Here is a 20,342-nt window from a genome sequence, read left to right on the forward strand (position 1 = left end):
GGCATTTCGCTTCTTTGGGATGTCGGTTTGGCCATCAGCCAATCGCAAGTCTTCGCGGTTTTGAAACTACGAGGCGTTCCTTGTTCAAATAGGCATTCGCTAGTCTGCGCTCTTTCCTGGTGTTCTCGAGTTTAGTTCTGTTTGGTTTGAGAGGTCTGCCTTTGTCCGGTGTCGGTGCAAGCTGTAATGGAATTCCCACAGTAATGAAAAAAATGGGTGGGATCTTTTCAATCACTTGCAGTAGTGAATATCAGGCGAATCCAAACGCTATTTCTGGAGTGCATTCTACGTTACAGCACAGTTAACTTGCGATTACTTCACGTTCAGACTTGGGGTAGTATTCTTCCGCGTGCTGAAATGGAATCTCATATGTTGCTCACCTCTTGTGAAATATAAGCTGATCGTAGGAACGAATATATCTTTTCGACTTGCCGTGCTGTAGAAGAAAAATTAATGCACTCACCTAAATTATAAAAGACTTGCTGTATTGTTTAATGTTTTGTACTGAGTGCAAGTTATTTCGATTTTTCAAAATCAGCTTTTATGTTATAAGGGGTCCCACTGCTGCTACAAGACATGTAATAAAATTATCTCCTTCATATGAGTATCCAAAACCGTTTTCTTGACAGTTTTCATTTCTGTTGTATCAACCGTAAATGTATGTATGATGGGTTCTGACCAGTGCTTGTGCAAAAGTGTATAACCAGAGTTCGATGTATTTTTTTTTTTTTGGACAAAGCTTTTATACCTTACAGAGAACACTGTTTCCATATACCCAAGTTCTGTTTGTATCACTTGAGGAAATTTTTTCTATAAATAGTAGGTGTGGTAGTGGAGGTTTCTACTAGGCTAGCGTATTTCGTACACTTGTGTCTCTAGCCAACATATACCAAACTCTTTGCAGTTTGTAACAGTAGTTCTTACTCATGATTGCGCTAAACGATCTCTGCATCCACTATGTGCTTTTAAATCATTCTGCTTTACATAATTAGGATGATATTTTGTAATCAAGCCTCAGAAATAGTTACAATGTGTTAACATGTCCCAACGGGATGAATGAGATGTGTATATCATCATGTCGTTAAATACGATAAAAAATTGTTAGTCTGCACCCTAAAAATTTTTTTTATAACACAATGTGTTTCATGACATTTTTACCTGTTAAATCGTGACACATATTGTAAAATGACCACTATTTATGTATTTGACTTCTTGGTTTCAACGTAATATTTTACTTAAATTAAGAACTTTGCACCTCTGACTTTCCACGCCAGATGGCGGTTACTGTGCTATAACAAATTCTGTTACATTTGATGTCATGTTATTTGTATATTTTTCTTTTTTACTAGTCCTGTAATCTGACACCTTATAATTTTACCTGTTGATTTTTATTCTTGCACTTTTTTTTAAGTTGTTTTGAAAATAACACGCCAGTGTATGCTGGAAAGATGTGCATTTCCCCTTTCCTTTTGGCTATGCGTTTTTAATGTACAATTTGAATTTGAAATATTCAATCAATGATTTTCAAATGCACATTTGGTATTTTGTGGTAATCTCTTGGCAAATAAAGTAATGTTAAGTCTTCACGTGACACATGTCACATAGGGGACGTTCCAAGCCCATCTCACACCGAGGTCTGCTGTATAGGTGAATGTAAACAGCGGCCTCAGTTATTGTGATCGTTTCATAGCTTCTGTTACTGCTAATAACTAGACACCAGTGCCTACGAGCTTTAATTTGTACGCTAAAGGTATGTTCTTGCCAACAGTTGGTTTATACTCAGGTATATTTGTGGTCTTTTGTTTCTTATTCACTGATCGCTATGTGAAAATTTTTAACTTGCAGCACTAAATATGATTATTATCTGATCGAAAATCGATTTTACTGTTAATAAATCATGAAAATTACGACCAATGCTGACCTTCCTTCTAATTTTATTTCGATTACCCTTTGTGAGATATACATTTGTATTTGCTAATATCTGAAGTCCCCATTCGGATCTCCGGGCAGGGACTACTCAAGAGGACGTCATTATCAGGAGAAAGAAAACTGGCGTTCTACGGATCGGAGCGTGGAATGTCAGATCCCTTAATCGGGCAGGTAGGTTAGAAAATTTAAAAAGGGAACTGGATAGGTTAAAGTTAGATATAGTTGGAATTAGTGAAGTTCGGTGGCATGAGGAACAAGACTTTTGGTCAGGTGAATACAGGGTTATAAACACAAAATCAAATAGGGGTAATGCAGGAGTAGGTTTAATAATGAATAAAAAAATAGGAGTGCGGGTAAGCTACTACAAACAGCATAGTGAACGTATTATTGTGGCCAAGATAGACACGAAGCCCATGCCTACTACGGTAGTTCAAGTTTATATGCCAACTAGCTCTGCAGATGATGAAGAAATTGATGAAATGTATGATGAGATAAAAGAAATTATTCAGGTAGTGAAGGGACACGAAAATTTAATAGTCATGGGTGACTGGAATTCGAGAGTAGGAAAAGAGGAAACATAGTGGTTGAATATGGATTGGGGGAGAGAAATGAAAGAGGAAACCGTCTGGTAGAGTTTTGCACAGACCATAACTTAATCATAGCTAACACTTGGTTCAAGAATCATAAAAGAAGGTTGTGTACATGGAAGAATCCTGGAGATACTAGAAGGTATCAGATAGATTATATAATGGTAAGACAGAGATTTAGGAACCATGTTTTGAATTGTAAGACATTTCCAGGGGCAGATGTGGACTCTGAACACAATCTATTGGTTATGAACTGTAGATTAAAACTGAAGAAACTGCAAAAAGGTGGCAATTTAAGGAGATGGGACCTGGATAAACTGACTAAACCAGAGGTTGTACAGAGTTTCAGGGAGAGCATAAGGGAACAGTTAACAGGAATGCGGGAAAGAAATACAGTAGAAGAAGAATGGGTAGCTTTGAGAGATGAAGTAGTGAAGGCAGTAGAGGATCAAGTAGGTAAAAAGACAAGGGCTAGTAGAAATCCTTGGGTAACAGAAGAAATATTGAATTTAATTGATGAAAGGAGAAAATACAAAAATGCAGAAAGTGAAGCAGGCAAAAAGGAATACAAACGTCTCAAAAATGAGATCGACAGGAAGTGCAAAAAGGCTAAGCAGGGATGGCTAGAGGACAAATGTAAGGATGTAGAGGCTTGTCTCACTAGGGGTAAGATAGATACTGCCTACAGGAAAATTAAAGAGACCTTTGGAGAAAAGAGAATCACTTGCATGAATATCAAGAGCTCAGATGGAAACCCAGTTCTAAGCAAAGAAGGGAAAGCAGAAAGGTGGAAGGAGTATATAGAGGATCTATACAACGGCGATGTACTTGAGGACAATATTATGGAAATGGAAGAGGATGTAGATGAAGATGAAATGGGAGATATGATACTGCGTGAAGATTTTGACAGAGCACTGAAAGACCTGAGTCGAAACAAGGCCCCGGGAGTAGACAACATTCCATTAGAACTACTGATGGCCTTGGGAGAGCCAGTCCTGACAAAACTCTACCATCTGGTGAGCAAGATGTATGAGACAGGCGAAATACCCACAGACTTCAAGAAGAATATAATAATTCCAATCCCAAAGAAAGCAGGTGTTGACAGATGTGAAAATTACCGAACTATCAGTTTAATAAGTCACAGCTGCAAAATACTAACGCGAATTCTTTACTGACGAATGGAAAAACTGGTAGAAACCGACCTCGGGGAAGATCAGTTTGGATTCCGTAAAAATGTTGGAACACGTGAGGCAATACTGACCCTACGACTTATCTTAGAAAATAGATTAAGGAAAGGCAAACCTACGTTTCTAGCATTTGTAGACTTAGAGAAAGCTTTCGACAATGTTGACGGGAATACTCTCTTTCAAATTGTAAAGATGGCAGGGGTAAAATACAGGGAGCCAAAGGCTATTTTCAATTTGTACCGAAACCAGATGGGAGTTATAAGAGTCGAGGGACATGAAAGGGAAGCAGCGGTTGGGAAGGGAGTGAGACAGGGTTGTAGCCTCTCCCCGATGTTATTCAATCTGTATATTGAGCAAGCAGTAAAGGAAACAAAAGAAAAATTCGGAGTAGGTATTAAAATCCATGGAGAAGAAATAAAAACTTGGAGGTTCGCCGATGACATTGTAATTCTGTCAGAGACAGCAAAGGACTTGGAAGAGCAGTTGAACGGAATGGACAGTGTCTTGAAAGGAGGATATAAGATGAACATCAACAAAAGTAAAACGAGGATAATGGAATGTAGTCGAATTAAGTCGGGTAATGCTAAGGGAATTAGATTAGGAAATGAGACACTTAAAGTGGTAAAGGAGTTTTGCTATTTGGGGAGCAAAATAACTGGCCGAAGTAGAGAGGATATAAAAAGTAGACTGGCAATGGCAAGGAAAGCGTATCTGAAAAAGAGAAATGTGTTAAATCGAGTGTAGATTTAACTGTCAGGAAGTCGTTTCTGAAAGTATTTGTATGGAGTGTAGCCCTGTATGGAAGTGAAACATGGACGATAAGTAGTTTGGACAAGAAGAGAATAGAAACTTTTGAATGTGGTGCTACAGAAGAATGCTGAAGATTAGATGGGTAGATCACATAACTAATGAGGAGGTTTTGAATAGAATTGTGGAGGAGTTTGTGGCACAACTTGACAAGGAGAAGGGACCGGTTGGTAGGGCATATTCTCAGGCATGCAGGGATCACAAATTTAGCATTGGAGGGCAGCATGGAGGGTAAAAATCGTAGTGGGAGAGCAAGAGATGAATACACTAAGCAGATTCAGAAGGATGTAGGTTGCAGTAAGTACTGGGAGATGAAGAAGCTTGCACAGGATAGAGTAGCATGGAGAGCTGCATCAAACCAGTCTCAGGACTGAAGACAACAACAACAAACAACAATTGGGTTTGTAAATTAACTATACCCTTTCGCTAACAGTATACTGTGTGAATGCAATGCACGCTTTCACACGTCGCATTGTGGATTTCTAACGACAGAAATCGTATAATTATGATGGTCTGGTGCAATGGAAAAACCGTCGAAAAAATTCTTCCCTTAGAGGAATATCCGCTGCTGACAATTGCAGTTATTGCTGGTGATAGGGATAGTAGCGGTTGTCATGCAGGATACGCACAATCGTACTGTGGTTTACACCGTTTTGGCAGGCCACTTTCCTAGAGCTTGTTCTAGGTTTCGTCTCAATTTCCTGAAGAAACTGTTCCTCCAAATCTGGTGTACGCGCAGTCCGCCGCCGCCCTGCACGTTCGTCTGTCTGAAAGGACCCGTGACTTCACAAACTCCCAAAAAGGGCTTGAAATGTTGTGTGATGTGGTTAACGTCTGTGAGGGTACTTCTTTTGGTATAGCGAAGGGTAAACAGCGCTGACACCACGATTCTGCGGAAATGAAGAGAGTTGTGACGATCGAAAAATGCCACAACGCAATACTGAATGAACAGTCGCGCTGTACGGAGCCCTTCCGGGAAGGAATGAACAATGGCGATACCGGCAGAGTCTTGGCCCGTCCGTGGCCCGCACACTCAGCCCTGGAGAAATATGGCATGCCGTGGTCGGCCCTTTTGGAAATTTTGGAAATTTGTGGTAAGGTCCTATGGGACCAAACTGCTGAGGTCAATGGTCCCTAGGCTTACACACTATTTAATCTAGCTTACGCTAAGGACAACACACACACCCATGCCCGAGGCAGGACCCGAACCTCCGACGGAGGGGAGCCGCGCGGACCGTGGCAAGGCGCCTCAAACCGCGCGGCTACCCCCGGCGGCAAGGCCCTTTTCTAATGTATCAGAAACACGTGACTGCGTTAAGTCGACAGTGGCAATCTACGATCAATAAGTACTGTTTCACTGCATGAAATTAGGTTTCAGATGATGAAATGTAGGTCGTCGGATGCTGTTACAGATAAGCTCTACTTTTTCAATGTACTGAGAAGTGATCTGGTGTATCAGCGATGTATATTGTGGCATAGGTGATAGCGAGAGGCTTGGTAACTATGGCATTAGGTGGAAATTGTGTTTCCAATAGTTTATGGTTATAAAGGCTGAAACTTGCTGCATGGATTACTAATTCAAGGCTTTACTGTCACTGCTCGTGGGAGTAGTTCAAACACACACACATCTCTTGCAAGCGCAGACTGACCTCCGCAATTGACAATGAGCACACGGCGGTCCTTGTGGTCGCGGTCGGCCAACACGTTGACCACGGTGTGGTTCACGAAGGCGTCCTGCTCGTCCGTGGGCAGCAGGTTCCGCAGGAGGTCGCTGTGCTTGTCTTTGAACACCGCCGCCCGCTTCATCTGTCCACAGCACAAGGCACGCCGTCAAAGCTTGCGCCGGTTTAATGGAATAGTTGTGTAGCAGAAAGCACGCAAATAACACAGTGTGTCCAACATTTATCTGTACAACTTGACATTAATTACTTTAAAATTACACTAGATAATAACGACTGGTTTTCAGCAAGTGATAACTAATGAAGTTCTGAAAAAAATGGCTCTGAGCACTATGGGACTCAACTGCTGAGGTCATTAGTCCCCTATAACTTAGAACTAGTTAAACCTAACTAACCTAAGGACATCACAAACATCCATGCCCGAGGCAGGATTCGAACCTGCGACCGTAGCGGTCTTGCGGTTCCAGACTGCAGCGCCTTTAACCGCACGGCCACTTCGGCCGGCCTGAAGTTCTGAAAGGTGGCTATACTGAGTCACAGCGCCAGAGATCGCGCCAAAGAGTTTTATTCCGCCGCCTCCACTGGCAGTGCTTGTTGAGAAGTTCCCGTGGGCAGTGCTTGTGGAGAGTATGTTGATAGCTGTACTATTTGAGGCCATGTCGTGTGCAGTTCTTTTGATGGGCTAGACAGCAGATGTTTTTCGAATGGGGATGTTGTAATGATCAGAGTGTATTTTTCGTCAATATATGAAGGTAAAAAACATTTTTTTCATTTTTCTTAAATTTCCTAACTAACAATGTCTCTTGGTCACAGGTTCAGTCAACAAAGCATCTGGCTTGTGTTCATGTATTAGAGTGTAATTCTGGTTTCTATGTGCAATTATAGTATTTCTGTTTTTTTTTTAATTACTTCATTGTAAATGGCGTTTAAAGCATCTTGTCGTATTGAGGAAGAACCGTGCCAGATGTGTACGTTGAATCACACTTCCACACACAGAACAGCTACACTTGTGCCTTGTTGTTTCGTAGCTTTCATAGTTGCTGGGGACTTAATTAATTAATTGTGTTAACGGAAATTTCGTTTCATTCTTTGTTGTTATTCTATGCAGATTGCGTACTAATACTAGTCAGGGCCAACCGGTTACGAGACTGCGTAACCGGACAGTCAGCTACTAAACTTAAAAATATTCGCATTATATTTAATTAAGCCCCCATGCACGTGGCGACCGCTGCTTCGGATCCTCCCTTGGAATTCTTTTGATAGTAAAAATAGCAGACAGTAGTATTGTTGTAGTAATTTGTAGTTTTGTAATTGTAGTCTATATTGCATGTGTATATTTGGTAATTGAACATTTGTAGTTGTCTTGTCATTCTTCTAATGGTATTTTTGCAGAATTTAATTTTTGATGTCTTGTATACGGGTTTGACAATTTTGTGCAATTATGAAGATTTCAATTGTTCGTTAATCGTGTTTGTCGGGAAGCATTTCGTGTGAATGATATTGTTGGAGATAAAGTGTCATTGTGTGTAATTTTCGTATAGTGACGAGTTTTGTATGTTTTGTAAATGATTACGCGATCGAAGAAAAAGGCAAAAATGATGGATAGGGAGAATGACGAAAATGTTAACATGGCGAACTCGCCAACACAGGAGAACAGTATGATGAATAATGAAGTAGAAAACAATTTAGTAAGTCAGGAAAATAGTCCGGAACCAGTTCAAAATTTTTCACAATCAAAAAATTTTCAGAATACGAGATTAACGACAGAAGATTCTGGAATAGTATCGAACACAGATAGCTTTACAGCTATGACGAAAGAAGTTGGTTTTGCGGGAAATGTTAGGGGTGAAAAGAATTTCGAACCAGTTAATATGGAACAGTTGATGAGTGCAATATTAAATTTGGGATCACAGTTAGGATCTGAATTAAAAAGAGAGATGGGAACTTTGGCAACACGGTTAGAAACTGATATGGGAACAATAGAAACACCGTTAGACTCACGAATAGGGACATGTTTCAAAAACATGAAAGATGAATTAAAGAAAGAAATTAGAGAAGAAGTACAACCGATTTTGAATTCTCACAATAATAGATTAATTGCAGTAGAGATAGGACAAAAGGAACAGGATAGAGAACAGGAAGAAAGAGATCGCGTGATAGTACAAAAATTTTCAGAGTTAAATTTACAACGTGCACACGATAAGGAAGAAATATTTGAAAGAATCGAGGAATCCGTACCAAATGACAGAATCAATAACCTAACACACTAATATGAACAGTTAACTACTAAATGTGTCAATACTGAAACCCGAGTCGCGACACTTACGGAAGCCGTAAATAAACAGAAAGAAAAAATAGGTGACTTATCGGAAAGAGTTGAGGAGATTTCAGATAAATTGACAAATCGTAGTTTAAATGGGGACAGAGATACAGCTCCATTGCCATTTGTAGAAACCGAAGACTACCAGAACATAAATAAACATGTTGAAAATCAGGGAAAATTTAATGAATGCGTTAAAAGGGAATTTGAGGCGTTACGAAAGCAAGTCAAACAAATTGAAAGCTAAATCGTAGGAAAAGACGGTAGAAGAAATTTGGAATCACCGATAGCAGCGGGTTTTGAAGATAATAATGTATTTCATTTACGAGATGCAACAAGAGAGCGCCAGGCGCGCGAACTTGACAATAATCGACTTTCGGACTGGGATAGACGCGGTGGGTCTTTGTCGCCACGAGGCGAAAACTTTGACTATAAACACTTTTTAACTGTTCGGAAATTTAAGATCTTTCGCAATTCTAAGAATGACATACATCCATGTTCATGGTTAGATCAATTTACGTACGCACTTCCGCCAAATTTGCCACTAAGTCACAAACTGGAATTTATGAGTGGCTATTTAAGTCCTCAGGGGATTCGCTACACTAAGTGAATATGTGCCGTAGCGTGCACAGGGCCCCGAGCTGTAGTGGTGCTATTTCCCTTTTAGTTTGCTGCACCGCTGCCTACTCTTTTACTATTCTTTGTATCTATCAAAACAACTCTTCAACTATCAATCTATCTAGAGAGTCGGTAAAGAATAACCGGATATGACTATTTTATCCAAAAGTGATTTCGGAAATTACCGTTTGGACTTACTATATTTTCTGCAGCATTCATTCGTAGTTTAAACGAAATTTTACCTGTTTATCTTCGTGACGATATTACTTCATATGTTGACGATATTCTTATTGCTAAACGTTCTTGAAGTGAGCACAAAAAAATTTTGGATTCATTATTACGTATTTTTGCAAGAGTTGGCATTACAGTGAACTTGGAAAAATCTGAATTTGGTCGTTCTCAGGTGAAATTTCTTGGTCATATTATTTCTACAGAAGGTATTCTTCCTGATCCAGAGAAACTAGACGCTATTCATAATTATGCTGTTCCTACCACAAAACGTGATGTTCGTAGTTTCCTTGGTGTCTGTAATTTTCTTAGACGCTTTGTTAGATTGGACAATTTGGCCACACCTCGTTTTTGTGAACTATCTGGAAAGAATTCTAATTGGTGTTGGGATGAGGAAGCTCAGTCAGAATTTGAACAACTTCGTGATGCTTTAGTTGCTGCTCCACTTCTTTCACATCCGAATTTATCTAAAGATTTTTGTTTGGCGACGGACTCATCATACAAAGGCCTAGGTGCACATTTATTTCAAGAGATAGAAGAAAACGGCGTTGTAGTACAGAAAACTATTGCATTTGGAAGTCGTGTTCTCTCTAAATCAGAAAAGAATTATTCGATTACGGAACTTGAAGCCTTGGCTGTTGTATGGGCTTTCACAAAATTTCGCAAATTTTTGTATGGGAGACATACTAAGGTTTACATCGATCATCGAGCTCTGGAATTTCTTATGTCAACAAAATTAACACATGGAAGATTGTCACGATGGGCGCTGTATCTACAGGAATTTGATTTTAGTATTATTTACATACAGGGTTCTTCATATATTATCGCTGATGCTTTATCACGTGCACATATGGGTTTGAAACAAAGTGCTGAGGAGGACAGCAAGGAAAACAATTATTGTTTGATGTATATTCAAGGTGTTGCGTTTGAAAATTTTATTTCGTCTTCGCTCCAGGACATAGTTAAGGAGCAAAATAAGGATCCAAACTGGAAGGACATTAAGGAGAAGTGGAGGAGAAAAGAAAGCGTAGCGATTAGACAGTATTATTTAGTTCGCAATGATATTCTTTTTAAACGAAAATCGGTCGACAACTCTGTTTGGTTAGTTTGCATTCCTGATGAGTGGGTTAATAAATTGATTTGGTATACACATTTCAGTTATGCACACTTTGGTCCCAGAAAATACTTTCATAGATTACGAGAAAATTGCTACTTCAGTAATATGGAAAAACGAATTCGATCTGTTCTTGCCAAATGCAAATTATGTCAAAAGGCTAAGCCGCCAACTGTTTCTCACAGAGCACCGTTGTTTCCTATCATTCCAGCGAAATTAAAGGACATGGCTGCAGTCGATTTGTTCGGTCCAGTGATTCGTTCTACTAATGGTTTTGCGTACATTTTGGTAGCAGTGGAATTGACATCAAAATATGTGTGTTTTACACCTTTACGCAAAGCAACAGCTCGTTCAGTATCTAACGCTTTCATCATACATTTTCTTAAAGAAGTTGGTCATGTTGATACGGTTATATCAGATAATGGATCACAGTTTGGCTCTAAAATTTGGCTTCCTACCCTACGGCGTCGTAAGATTAAACCAATTTTCATTTCACTTTTTCACCCTCAGTCTAACGCTTCAGAGAGATGGATGAAGGAAATCAATAAATTGTGTCGTCTTTATTGTCATCAGAATCACAGAACGTGGGATCAGTATCTTCATATTTTTCAAAACATTCTGAATGAACTCCCTAATGATTCAACTTCTTTACCGCCTATACTGATATTTAAAAAATAAAGCACCGACAAATCGCATTTCTGAAATAGTTCCTTTCCCGTCTGCAGGGAAACTGTGGCATTCTGAAATTGTCAACCTGGCTCTACAAAATATTGCATCTGCGGCTGCTAGAAGAGAGAAATCAGCTAAACGTCCTTGTCGTTTAAAAACTTTGTCAGTTGGTCAAAAGGTATTAAGTCTCATCGTTTGTCTCACAAAGGAAAAGGCTTGTGTCGCAAATTTTTTCTGCTTTATAACGGTCCATATAGAGTTCGCAAAATTATTCATGATAACACTGTTGAAGTAGAAACTCTTAAATCTCGACGCTCCAAGGGAATACATCATATATCGAACGTTAAAATTTTTGTGGAATGACATACTTTTGAGAAACTAACAGTTATACGTAAACACACGGAGAGTACAAGGATACCGCGCCGTGTTGTGGCGGCGGCACATACTCAAAGCAGCAGTCAGGTTTGCGCGCCGCACAAGGCTGTCGTTGACCGCAAACAACTACTTCCTACGTCACGCGTACCTACAGCTGATCGAGCGCTCAGTGCGAATGCACTGACAGCCGTAAACAAATACACAGTCTAATTTCTCCGAATAAATTCAGTATAAAGCTATAGTGACTTGATAAAATATGTTATTAACGTTCAGTATTTTTCAGGATACGGTTGTATAAAATATTTAAGGCCTTCAGGTAAATTCTGTGTGTGTCCGACGTTAAGAGGACTTGCTAACGAGAAAATATTCAGGAAGAATGTAATTACAAAGAAGAAACTAATAAACTAAAAAGGTAACTATTAATTGAGTTTATTTTTCAGGTAACATTTTTCCACTTAGGTACGTACTTTAGACGTAATTTGCTGCTCGCGATTACGTGATTTATACTTTGTGCTAAATTTTATGTTCTATGAATTTACTTGTGAAGCGACGTGCTTGCGTACATTTTCTGATTTTGACAATGACTGATTAATGAACAGGGTTGTTACTTATGTATATTATGCATCGCTTGGCTGCACTGCTTTTTCACTGATGTCACATTTTTTTTATTATGTGCCTGCTGTGCTTATTTATTTAAATTATAATTGTCACATGATTAATTGTGCTGATATGGTTATGTATGTAAGTTATACCTTGTGATTTATCTGCTTGCGCCTTCATGTTTACTTATTAAGATTACATATGAACATTTATTTGCTTATGCTGATATGATGCTAATGACCTGTTTATTATGTAAGATATATATTTGCTGCTTTGCGTATGGATAGCATATTTACACATTTCTGTTTTGTTGTCATAACTACTCTTTAAGTTGGTATATAGAAATGCTGATATACTGGGTACGAACATGGACTTTAGGTCACACTATGGTATTAATTATAGATTGTTCGCTTGGCAGAGCCTCGCTGTAGGGATTGTGCTACATCCACTTGTTGACATTCTGTTCTCTACTGGTATATTTACTCGCTATTGCATGTTTTGCTTACGCTCAGTGCTTTATATGATAAGATAAGACAATGAACTGCTATAATTCTACGAACGACATTAGTACAAGAAACTTCACTGAAGTCACATGAGCTGGAGGTTTTATGGAAGCTGTATAAATTTATGCTAATAGGAAGGAAGCTAACGACATGACATACCAACTAGGTTTAGACCATTGACAGTTATTACACTGCATTCTTCGTGAGCAATTGAAATAGCAAGTGACACTTGACACAAGAAATACTCCACATGTTTGCTTCCGTTTTGCCACGATTCTTGTAGTGGTGTACACACTGTGAATTATTACTATCATTCACACTCCGTACTCGTACTTACTTACTGAGAGTTATTCAAACTAAAGGCTGTTAGAGGTCATGTATGCATTTCTTTTATTTAATGATGGACAAGGTAACCAAAATGTATTTTATAATTCATAATGAGTTGAAGATTTGGGTCAGATGGATTACACAGAGGTTGTGTGTGGACATAGTGTCTTCTGATTGTATGGGATGATGAATTGACGTTTGCACTAGGATTTTATCTGTACTTGTTCGAGGAGACTGACTAGAGGGAAGAGTTCTTATGGAAGTGAAATGATATTGGCGATAAGATTTATATGTGTCGACGTATTGAAGAGGTATTATTGAGGTATTGAGATTGTGTGAAGTTGATGATTATTGGAGTTTTGGTGGACAAGAGGTAAGGTAAATGATATTGATGATAAGGTTTATATGTATCGACGTAAGAGGTATTATTGAAGTATTGAGATTATGTGATGCTGATGATTATTGGAGTTTTGGTGGATAAGGGACAAAGTAAGTGAGGAGCATTTTTTTTTGTTGGTTTATATGGAACAAGGAGGATGAAGATGGCAGACTAGAACACTCAAGTAGAAGGAAGATTTCCTACACACACTTTTTTTTAAATCAATAAGCAGTATATACTTTTTTTTGGAGAGAGGAAGTATTTGCATATCTTGGCACACTGAGAGTTGTTCAGCAACAGAACATTTGATTTTGCGTGGCAAACATTGGTCTTGACGTGATGACTATGACGTTGACTAACTATTATCGACTGTTATACATTGCTGCCACTACTACTTGATACACATGTCGAACATCAAATCTTTGACAGAATTGCATTTACACAGTTAACACTATTCAATTACACTGTAGTACTTAATGTGGATGAAAGGTGAGTGAGTGTGTTTTGTGTGTTTTCCTTTCCTAATCCCAAATAATTGGTACCGACCCATCTCCTAAATATTATTTTACTTGTTTGTTGCGGCTTGCACTGACACCCATAAATATTATAGGTTTACTGATATTTGTGTATTTGTAATAGTTAATATGACAATTATCTGATGCCATTTGTGAGTTTATTATAATTTGTATGTTTAGTGTAAGAGCATTGATGATAATTTTGTAAAAGCAATTGTGTGTGCATTCAAACTGTTGTTCGTGCTTACACGTATTAACATTGGTGGGTGCCACTTGGAAATGTTTAATTTCTGCTGATAAACTCTGATGAACTGTCTGATTAGTGATAGTGAATATTATGGACTGTTACCTGCACTTGTTCAACATGATGGGTGTCACTTGGAAATGTTTAATTTGTGCTAATGAACTCTGATGAACTGTCTGATTAGTGATAGTGAATATTATGGACTGTTACTTGCACCTGTTCAACATTGCTGGGTGCCACTGATGGAACTCCTTCCACTGAGATGATGACTCTTGTTGCTGTCTGCACCTGTCAACACTACTGGGTGCCACTGATGGAATTGCTTCTACTGACATAATGTCACTTGTTGGTTTCTGCACCTGTTCAACATTGCTGGGTGCCACTGTTGGAACTGCTTCTACTGAAATAATGTCACTCGTTGCTGTCTGCACCTGCTCAACATTGCTGGGTGCCAATGATGGAACTGCTTCTACTGACATAATGTCACTTGTTGGTGTCTGCACCTGTTCAACATTGCTGGGTGCCACTGTTGGAGCTGTTTAAATACAGCTGATGAAATGTTATGAGACTGCTGTTTGCGCCTGTTGACCATTGCTGGGTGCTACTGTTGGAACTGTGACCTACTCTGAGGAGTGCTACTTGTTTATTGAACTATTGAAACGATTTTATGTGAATATTTGTATAAACTGATTTTTTTGTGTATTTACTGTTTATGAAATGTTATGAGACTCTTACATACACCTATTCGTCATTGCTGGTGCCATTGATTGAATGATACTTGTGTAAACTATTATGTAAAATCACATGTATGAAAGCATTTGTTTTCCTTACTATATTTTATATATTAGGTTATTGAAGGGTCAGTGCAAAGCCAAAATTTATTTGGTTATGTGATATTTACTTATTAATATTATCTTTTATTTTTGTCTGTAATTTTTGACGAATTTGGTGGTATTTTCACCACCAATGCTGGCAAAAATACCATCAAATTCTAGCCCGTGGAGGAGGGGCATATGAAAGGTGGCTACACTGAGTCACAGCGCCAGAGATCGCGGCAAAGAGTTTTATTCCGCCGCCTCCAATGGCAGTGCTTGTTGAGAAGTTCCCGTGGGCAGTGCTTGCGGAGAGTATGTTGATAGCTGTACTATTTGAGGCCATGTCGTGTGCAGTTGTTTTGATGGGCTAGACAGCAGATGATTTTCGAATGGGGATGTTGTAATGATCAGAGTGTATTTTTCGTCAATATGTTGTTGTTGTTGTGGTCTTCAGTCCTGAGACTGGTTTGATGCAGCTCTCCATGCTACTCTGTCCTGTGCAAGCTTCTTCATCTCCCAGTACCTACTGCAACCTACATCCTTCTGAATCTGCTTAGTGTATTGAACTCTTGGTCTCCCTCTACGATTTTTACCCTCCACGCTGCCCTCCAATGCTAAATTTGTGATCCCTTGATGCCTCAAAACATGTCCTACCAACCGATCCCTTCTTCTAGTCAAGTTGTACCACAAACTCCTCTTCTCCCCAATCCTATTCAATACCTCCTCATTAGTTATGTGATATACCCATCTAATCTTCAGCATTCTTCTGTAGCACCACATTTCGAAAGCTTCTATTCTCTTCTTGTCCAAACTATTTATCGTCCATGTTTCACTTCCATACATGGCTACACTCCATACTCGATGTTAACAAATTTCTCTTCTTCAGAAACGATTTCCTTGCCATTGCCAGTCTACATTTTATATCTTATCTACTTCGACCATCATCAGTTATTTTGCTCCCTAAATAGCAAAACTCCTTTACTACTTAAGTGTCTCATTTCCTAATCTAATTCCTTCAGTATCACCCGATTTAATTTGACTACATTCCATTATCCTCGTTTTGCTTTTGTTGATGTTCATCTTATATCCTCCTTTCAAGACACTGTCCATTCCGTTCAACTGCTCTTCCAAGTCCTTTGCTGTCTCTGACAGAATTACAATGGCATCGGTGAACCCCAAAGTTTTTACTTCTTCTCCATGAATTTTAATACCTACTCCGAATTTATCTTTCGTTTCCTTTACTGCTTGCTCAATATACAGATTGAATAACATCGGGGAGAGGCTACAACCCTGTCTCACTCCTTTCCCAACCACTGCTTCCCTTTCATGCCCCTCGACTCTTATAACTGCCATCTGGTTTCTGTACAAATTGTAAATAACCTTTCGCTCCCTGTATTTTACCCCTGCCACCTTCAGAATTTGAAAGAGAGTATTCCAGTTAACGTTGTCAAAAGCTTTCTCTAAGTCTAAAAATGCTAGAAACGTAGGTTTGCCTTTTCTTAATCTTTCTTCTAAGATAAGTCGTAAGGTTAGTATTGCCTCACGTGTTCCAACATTTCTACGGAATCCAAACTGATCTTCCCCGAGGTCCGCTTCTACCAGTTTTTCCATTCGTCTGTAAAGAATTCGCGTTAGTATTTTGCAGCTGTGACTTATTAAACTGATAGTTCGGTAATTTTCACATCTGTCAACACCTGCTTTCTTTGGTATTGGAATTATTACATTCTTCTTGAAGTCTGTGGGTATTTCGCCTGTCTCATACATCTTGCTCACCAGATGGTAGAGTTTTGTCATGACTGGCTCTCCCAAGGCCATCAGTAGCTCTAATGGAATGTTGTCTACTCCCGGGGCCTTGTTTCGACTCAGGTCCTTCAGTGCTCTGTCGAACTCTTCACGCAGTATCTTATCTCCCATTTCATCTTCATCTACATCCTCTTCCATTTCCACAATATTGTTCTCAAGTACATCGCCCTTGTGTAAACCCTCTATATACTCCTTCCACCTTTCTCCCATCACTTCTTTGCTTAGAACTGGGTTGCCATCTGAGCTCTTGATATTCATACAAGTGGTTCTCTTCTCTCCAAAGGTCTCTTTAATTTTCCTGTAGGCAGTATCTATCTTACCCCTAGTGAGACAAGCCTCTACATCCTTACATTTGTCCTCTAGCCATCCTCGCTTAGCCATTTTGCACTTCCTGTCGATCTCATTTTTGAGACGTTTGTATTCCTTTTTGCCTGCTTCATTTACTGCATTTTTATATTTTCTCCTTTCATCAATTAAATTCAATATTTCTTCTGTTACCCAAGGATTTTTATTAGCCTTCGTCTTTTTACCTACTTGATCCTCTGCTGCCTTCACTACTTCTTCCCTCAGAGCTACCCATTCTTCTTCTACTGTATTTCTTTCCCCCATTCCTGTCAATTGTTCCCTTATGCTCTCCCTGAAACTCTCTACAACCTCTGGTTCTTTCAGTTTATCCAGGTCCCATCTCCTTAAATTCCCACCTTTTTGCAGTTTCTTCAGTTTCAATCTGCAGTTCATAACCAATAGATTGTGGTCAGAATCCACATCTGCCCCTGGAAATGTCTTACAATTTAAAACCTGGTTCCTAAATATCTGTCTTACCATTATATAATCTATCTGATACCTTTTAGTATCTCCAGGATTCTTCCAGGTATACAACCTTCTTTTATGATTCTTGAACCAAGTGTTAGCTATGATTAAGTTATGCTCTGTGCAAAATTCTACAAGGCGGCTTCCTCTTTCATTTCTCTCCCCCAATCCATATTCACCTACTATGTTTCCTTCTCTCCCTTTTCCTACTGACGAATTCCAGTCACCCATGACTATTAAATTTTCGTCTCCCTTCACTACCTGAATAATTTCTTTTATCTCGTCATACATTTCATCAATTTCTTCATCATCTGCAGAGCTAGTTGGCATATAAACTTGTACTACTGTAGTAGGCATAGGCTTTGTGTCTATCTTGCCCACAATAATGCGTTCACTATGCTGCTTGTAGTAGCTAACCCGCACTCCTATTTTTTTATTCATTATTAAACCTACTACTGCATTACCCCTATTTGATTTTGTATTTATAACCCTGTAATCACCTGACCAAAAGTCTTGTTCCTCCTGCCACCGAACTTCACTAATTCCCACTATATCTAACTTTAACCTATCCATTTCCGTTTTTAAATTTTCTAACCTACCCTGCCCGATTAAGGGATCTGACATTCCACGCTGCGATCTGTAGAATGCCAGTTTCTTTCTCCTGATAACGACGTCCTCTTGAGTAGTCCCCGCCCGGAGATCCGAATGGGGGACAATTTTACCTCCGGAATATTTTACACAAGAGGACGCCATCATCATTTAATCATACAGTAAAGCTGCATGTCCTCAGGAAAAATTACGGCTGTAGTTTCCCCTTGCTTTCAGCCATTCGCAGTACCAGCACAGCAAGGCCGTTTTGGTTCATGTTACAAGGCCAGATCAGTCAATCATCCTGACTGTTGCCCCTGCAACTACTGAAAAGGCTGCTGCCCCTCTTCAGGAACCACATGTTTGTCTGGCCTCTCAACAGATACCCCTCTGTTGTGGTTGCACCTACGGTATGGCCATCTGTATCGCTGAGGCACGCAAGCCTCCCCACCAACGGCAAGGTCCATGGTTCATGGGGGGATTCGTCAATATATGAAGGTAAAAAACATTTTTTTATTTTTTTTTTAATTTCCTAACTAACAATGTCTCTTGGTCACAGGTTCAGTCAACAAAGCATCTGCCTTGTGTTCATGTATTAGAGTGTAATTCTGGTTTCTATGTGCAATTTTAGTATTTCTGTTTTTTTTAATTACTTCATTGTAAATGGCGTTTAAAGCATCTTGTCGTATTGAGGAAGAACCGTGCCCAATGTGTATGTTGAATCACACTTCCACACACAGAACAGCTACACTTGTGCCTTGTTGTTTCGTAGCTTTCATAGTTGCTGGGGGACTTAATTAATTAATTGTGTTAACGGAAATTTCGTTTCATTCTTTGTTGTTATTCTATGCAGTCAGATTTCGTACTAATACTAGTCAGGGCCAACCGGTTACGAGACTGTGTAACCGGACAGTCAGCTACTAAACTTAAAAATATTTGCATTATATTTAATTAAGCCCCCATGCAGTTCTTTTTTATTATTTTCCAGGTGCCACAGACCTGACGACAAATATGATCATGTAGGAAAAGCTCAGTGTTTAGCCTGGTTCAAAGAGACGAAGTCCCATACCCAAGTGTAACGAAACTTTCGGACAAAGTACAGAAGAGAACCACCGTTTACACCAATTATTCGGGCTTGCAATATGTCATTTATGAAAGCACATGGCCAAGGTGGTATAAGGGCCCTGCGGTGTGCGTCACACCACGTGACACTACAGTTGTTATGAGTTGCAACGACCGTCCCGGCAGTTACTATTTCACAGAATCAGACTCTCGAAAACGCATGACAAAGTTAAGGAGTTCTGAGGGCACCGTTTCATTCACATACTGATTTCCCGGTCGTAGCCGAGCGTTCGCGATGTACGTCGGGCAAGGCAACTACTGTGACGTCACAAGTTCGTTGCGGCGCCCGTATTTCTCGTGGGCTCCTTGAAAACAGGTAGCGTTCTCAGTAAATATGCTCGGTCGCCTCTCTGTTACAGACGCCAATGTGGAGAAGGTATGGTAGGCGTTTGCAAGGACTCCGACAAAATCAGCCTGCACGGCAGTCAGAGAGCTGGAAATGCCACGATCAGCACTCCACAAAGTCTTGCACAAGGAGTCACATTTGTATTCCTATGATGGACAGCCGCTCCAGGCATAAAGCCGATGGCAACTTGAGTAGGAGCTGTTCCCACTGGGTGCAGAGAGTCATGTTTGAAAAATTTTATTCTTTGCATGTACACGACTAACTGAACCGTCATATCATTCGTATCCTCATGTTACACGAGAAACCGGAAATGAGGACAGTCACAGGGTCTATGTGTGATGAGGGATTATGCAGAATTGCAATCACTGGTTCAGTCTTTTTCAGCAAGTTTACCTTCAACAGTGATGTTTACCTGGATATGTTACAAGAGTTTTCTGTGTCACGATTAGAGCACCTGCAACCTCGCGCCATATTCCAGCAAGAGGGAGCTATCTCACTTAACCATCAATTTTCATCAGTTTCTAGACGAAACGTTTCAGGATATGTGGACTGCACGTGATGGTCCAACTCTCTGGCTGACAAAGTCATTTGACTGCACTCCACTAGGCCGGCTGCTGTGGCCGAGCGGTTCTACGCGCTTCAGTCCGGAACCGCGCAACCGCTACGGTCGCAGGTTCAAATCCTGCTTCGGGCATGGATGTGTGTGATATCCTTAGGTTAGTTAGGTTTAACTAGTTCTAAGTTCTAGTGGACTGATGACCTCAGATGTTAAGTCCC

The 20,342-nt window shown here is 39.8% G+C and overlaps 1 protein-coding gene across 1 annotated transcript in view; it reads right to left on the bottom strand.

Annotated features, from left to right (window-relative positions):
* The window catches only part of LOC126234289 (retinaldehyde-binding protein 1), a 143,658-nt gene that overhangs the window by 64,043 nt on the left and 59,273 nt on the right, over nt 1-20,342 (bottom strand). The window contains exon 4 of the mRNA XM_049942976.1: nt 6,160-6,316. Coding sequence (XP_049798933.1) covers nt 6,160-6,316 — 157 coding nt within the window. The remainder of the gene's footprint in view (nt 1-6,159; nt 6,317-20,342) is intronic.

The sequence above is a fragment of the Schistocerca nitens genome, chromosome 2 (genome assembly GCF_023898315.1).
Source record: "Schistocerca nitens isolate TAMUIC-IGC-003100 chromosome 2, iqSchNite1.1, whole genome shotgun sequence".
NCBI classification, from domain to species: Eukaryota; Metazoa; Arthropoda; class Insecta; order Orthoptera; family Acrididae; genus Schistocerca; species Schistocerca nitens.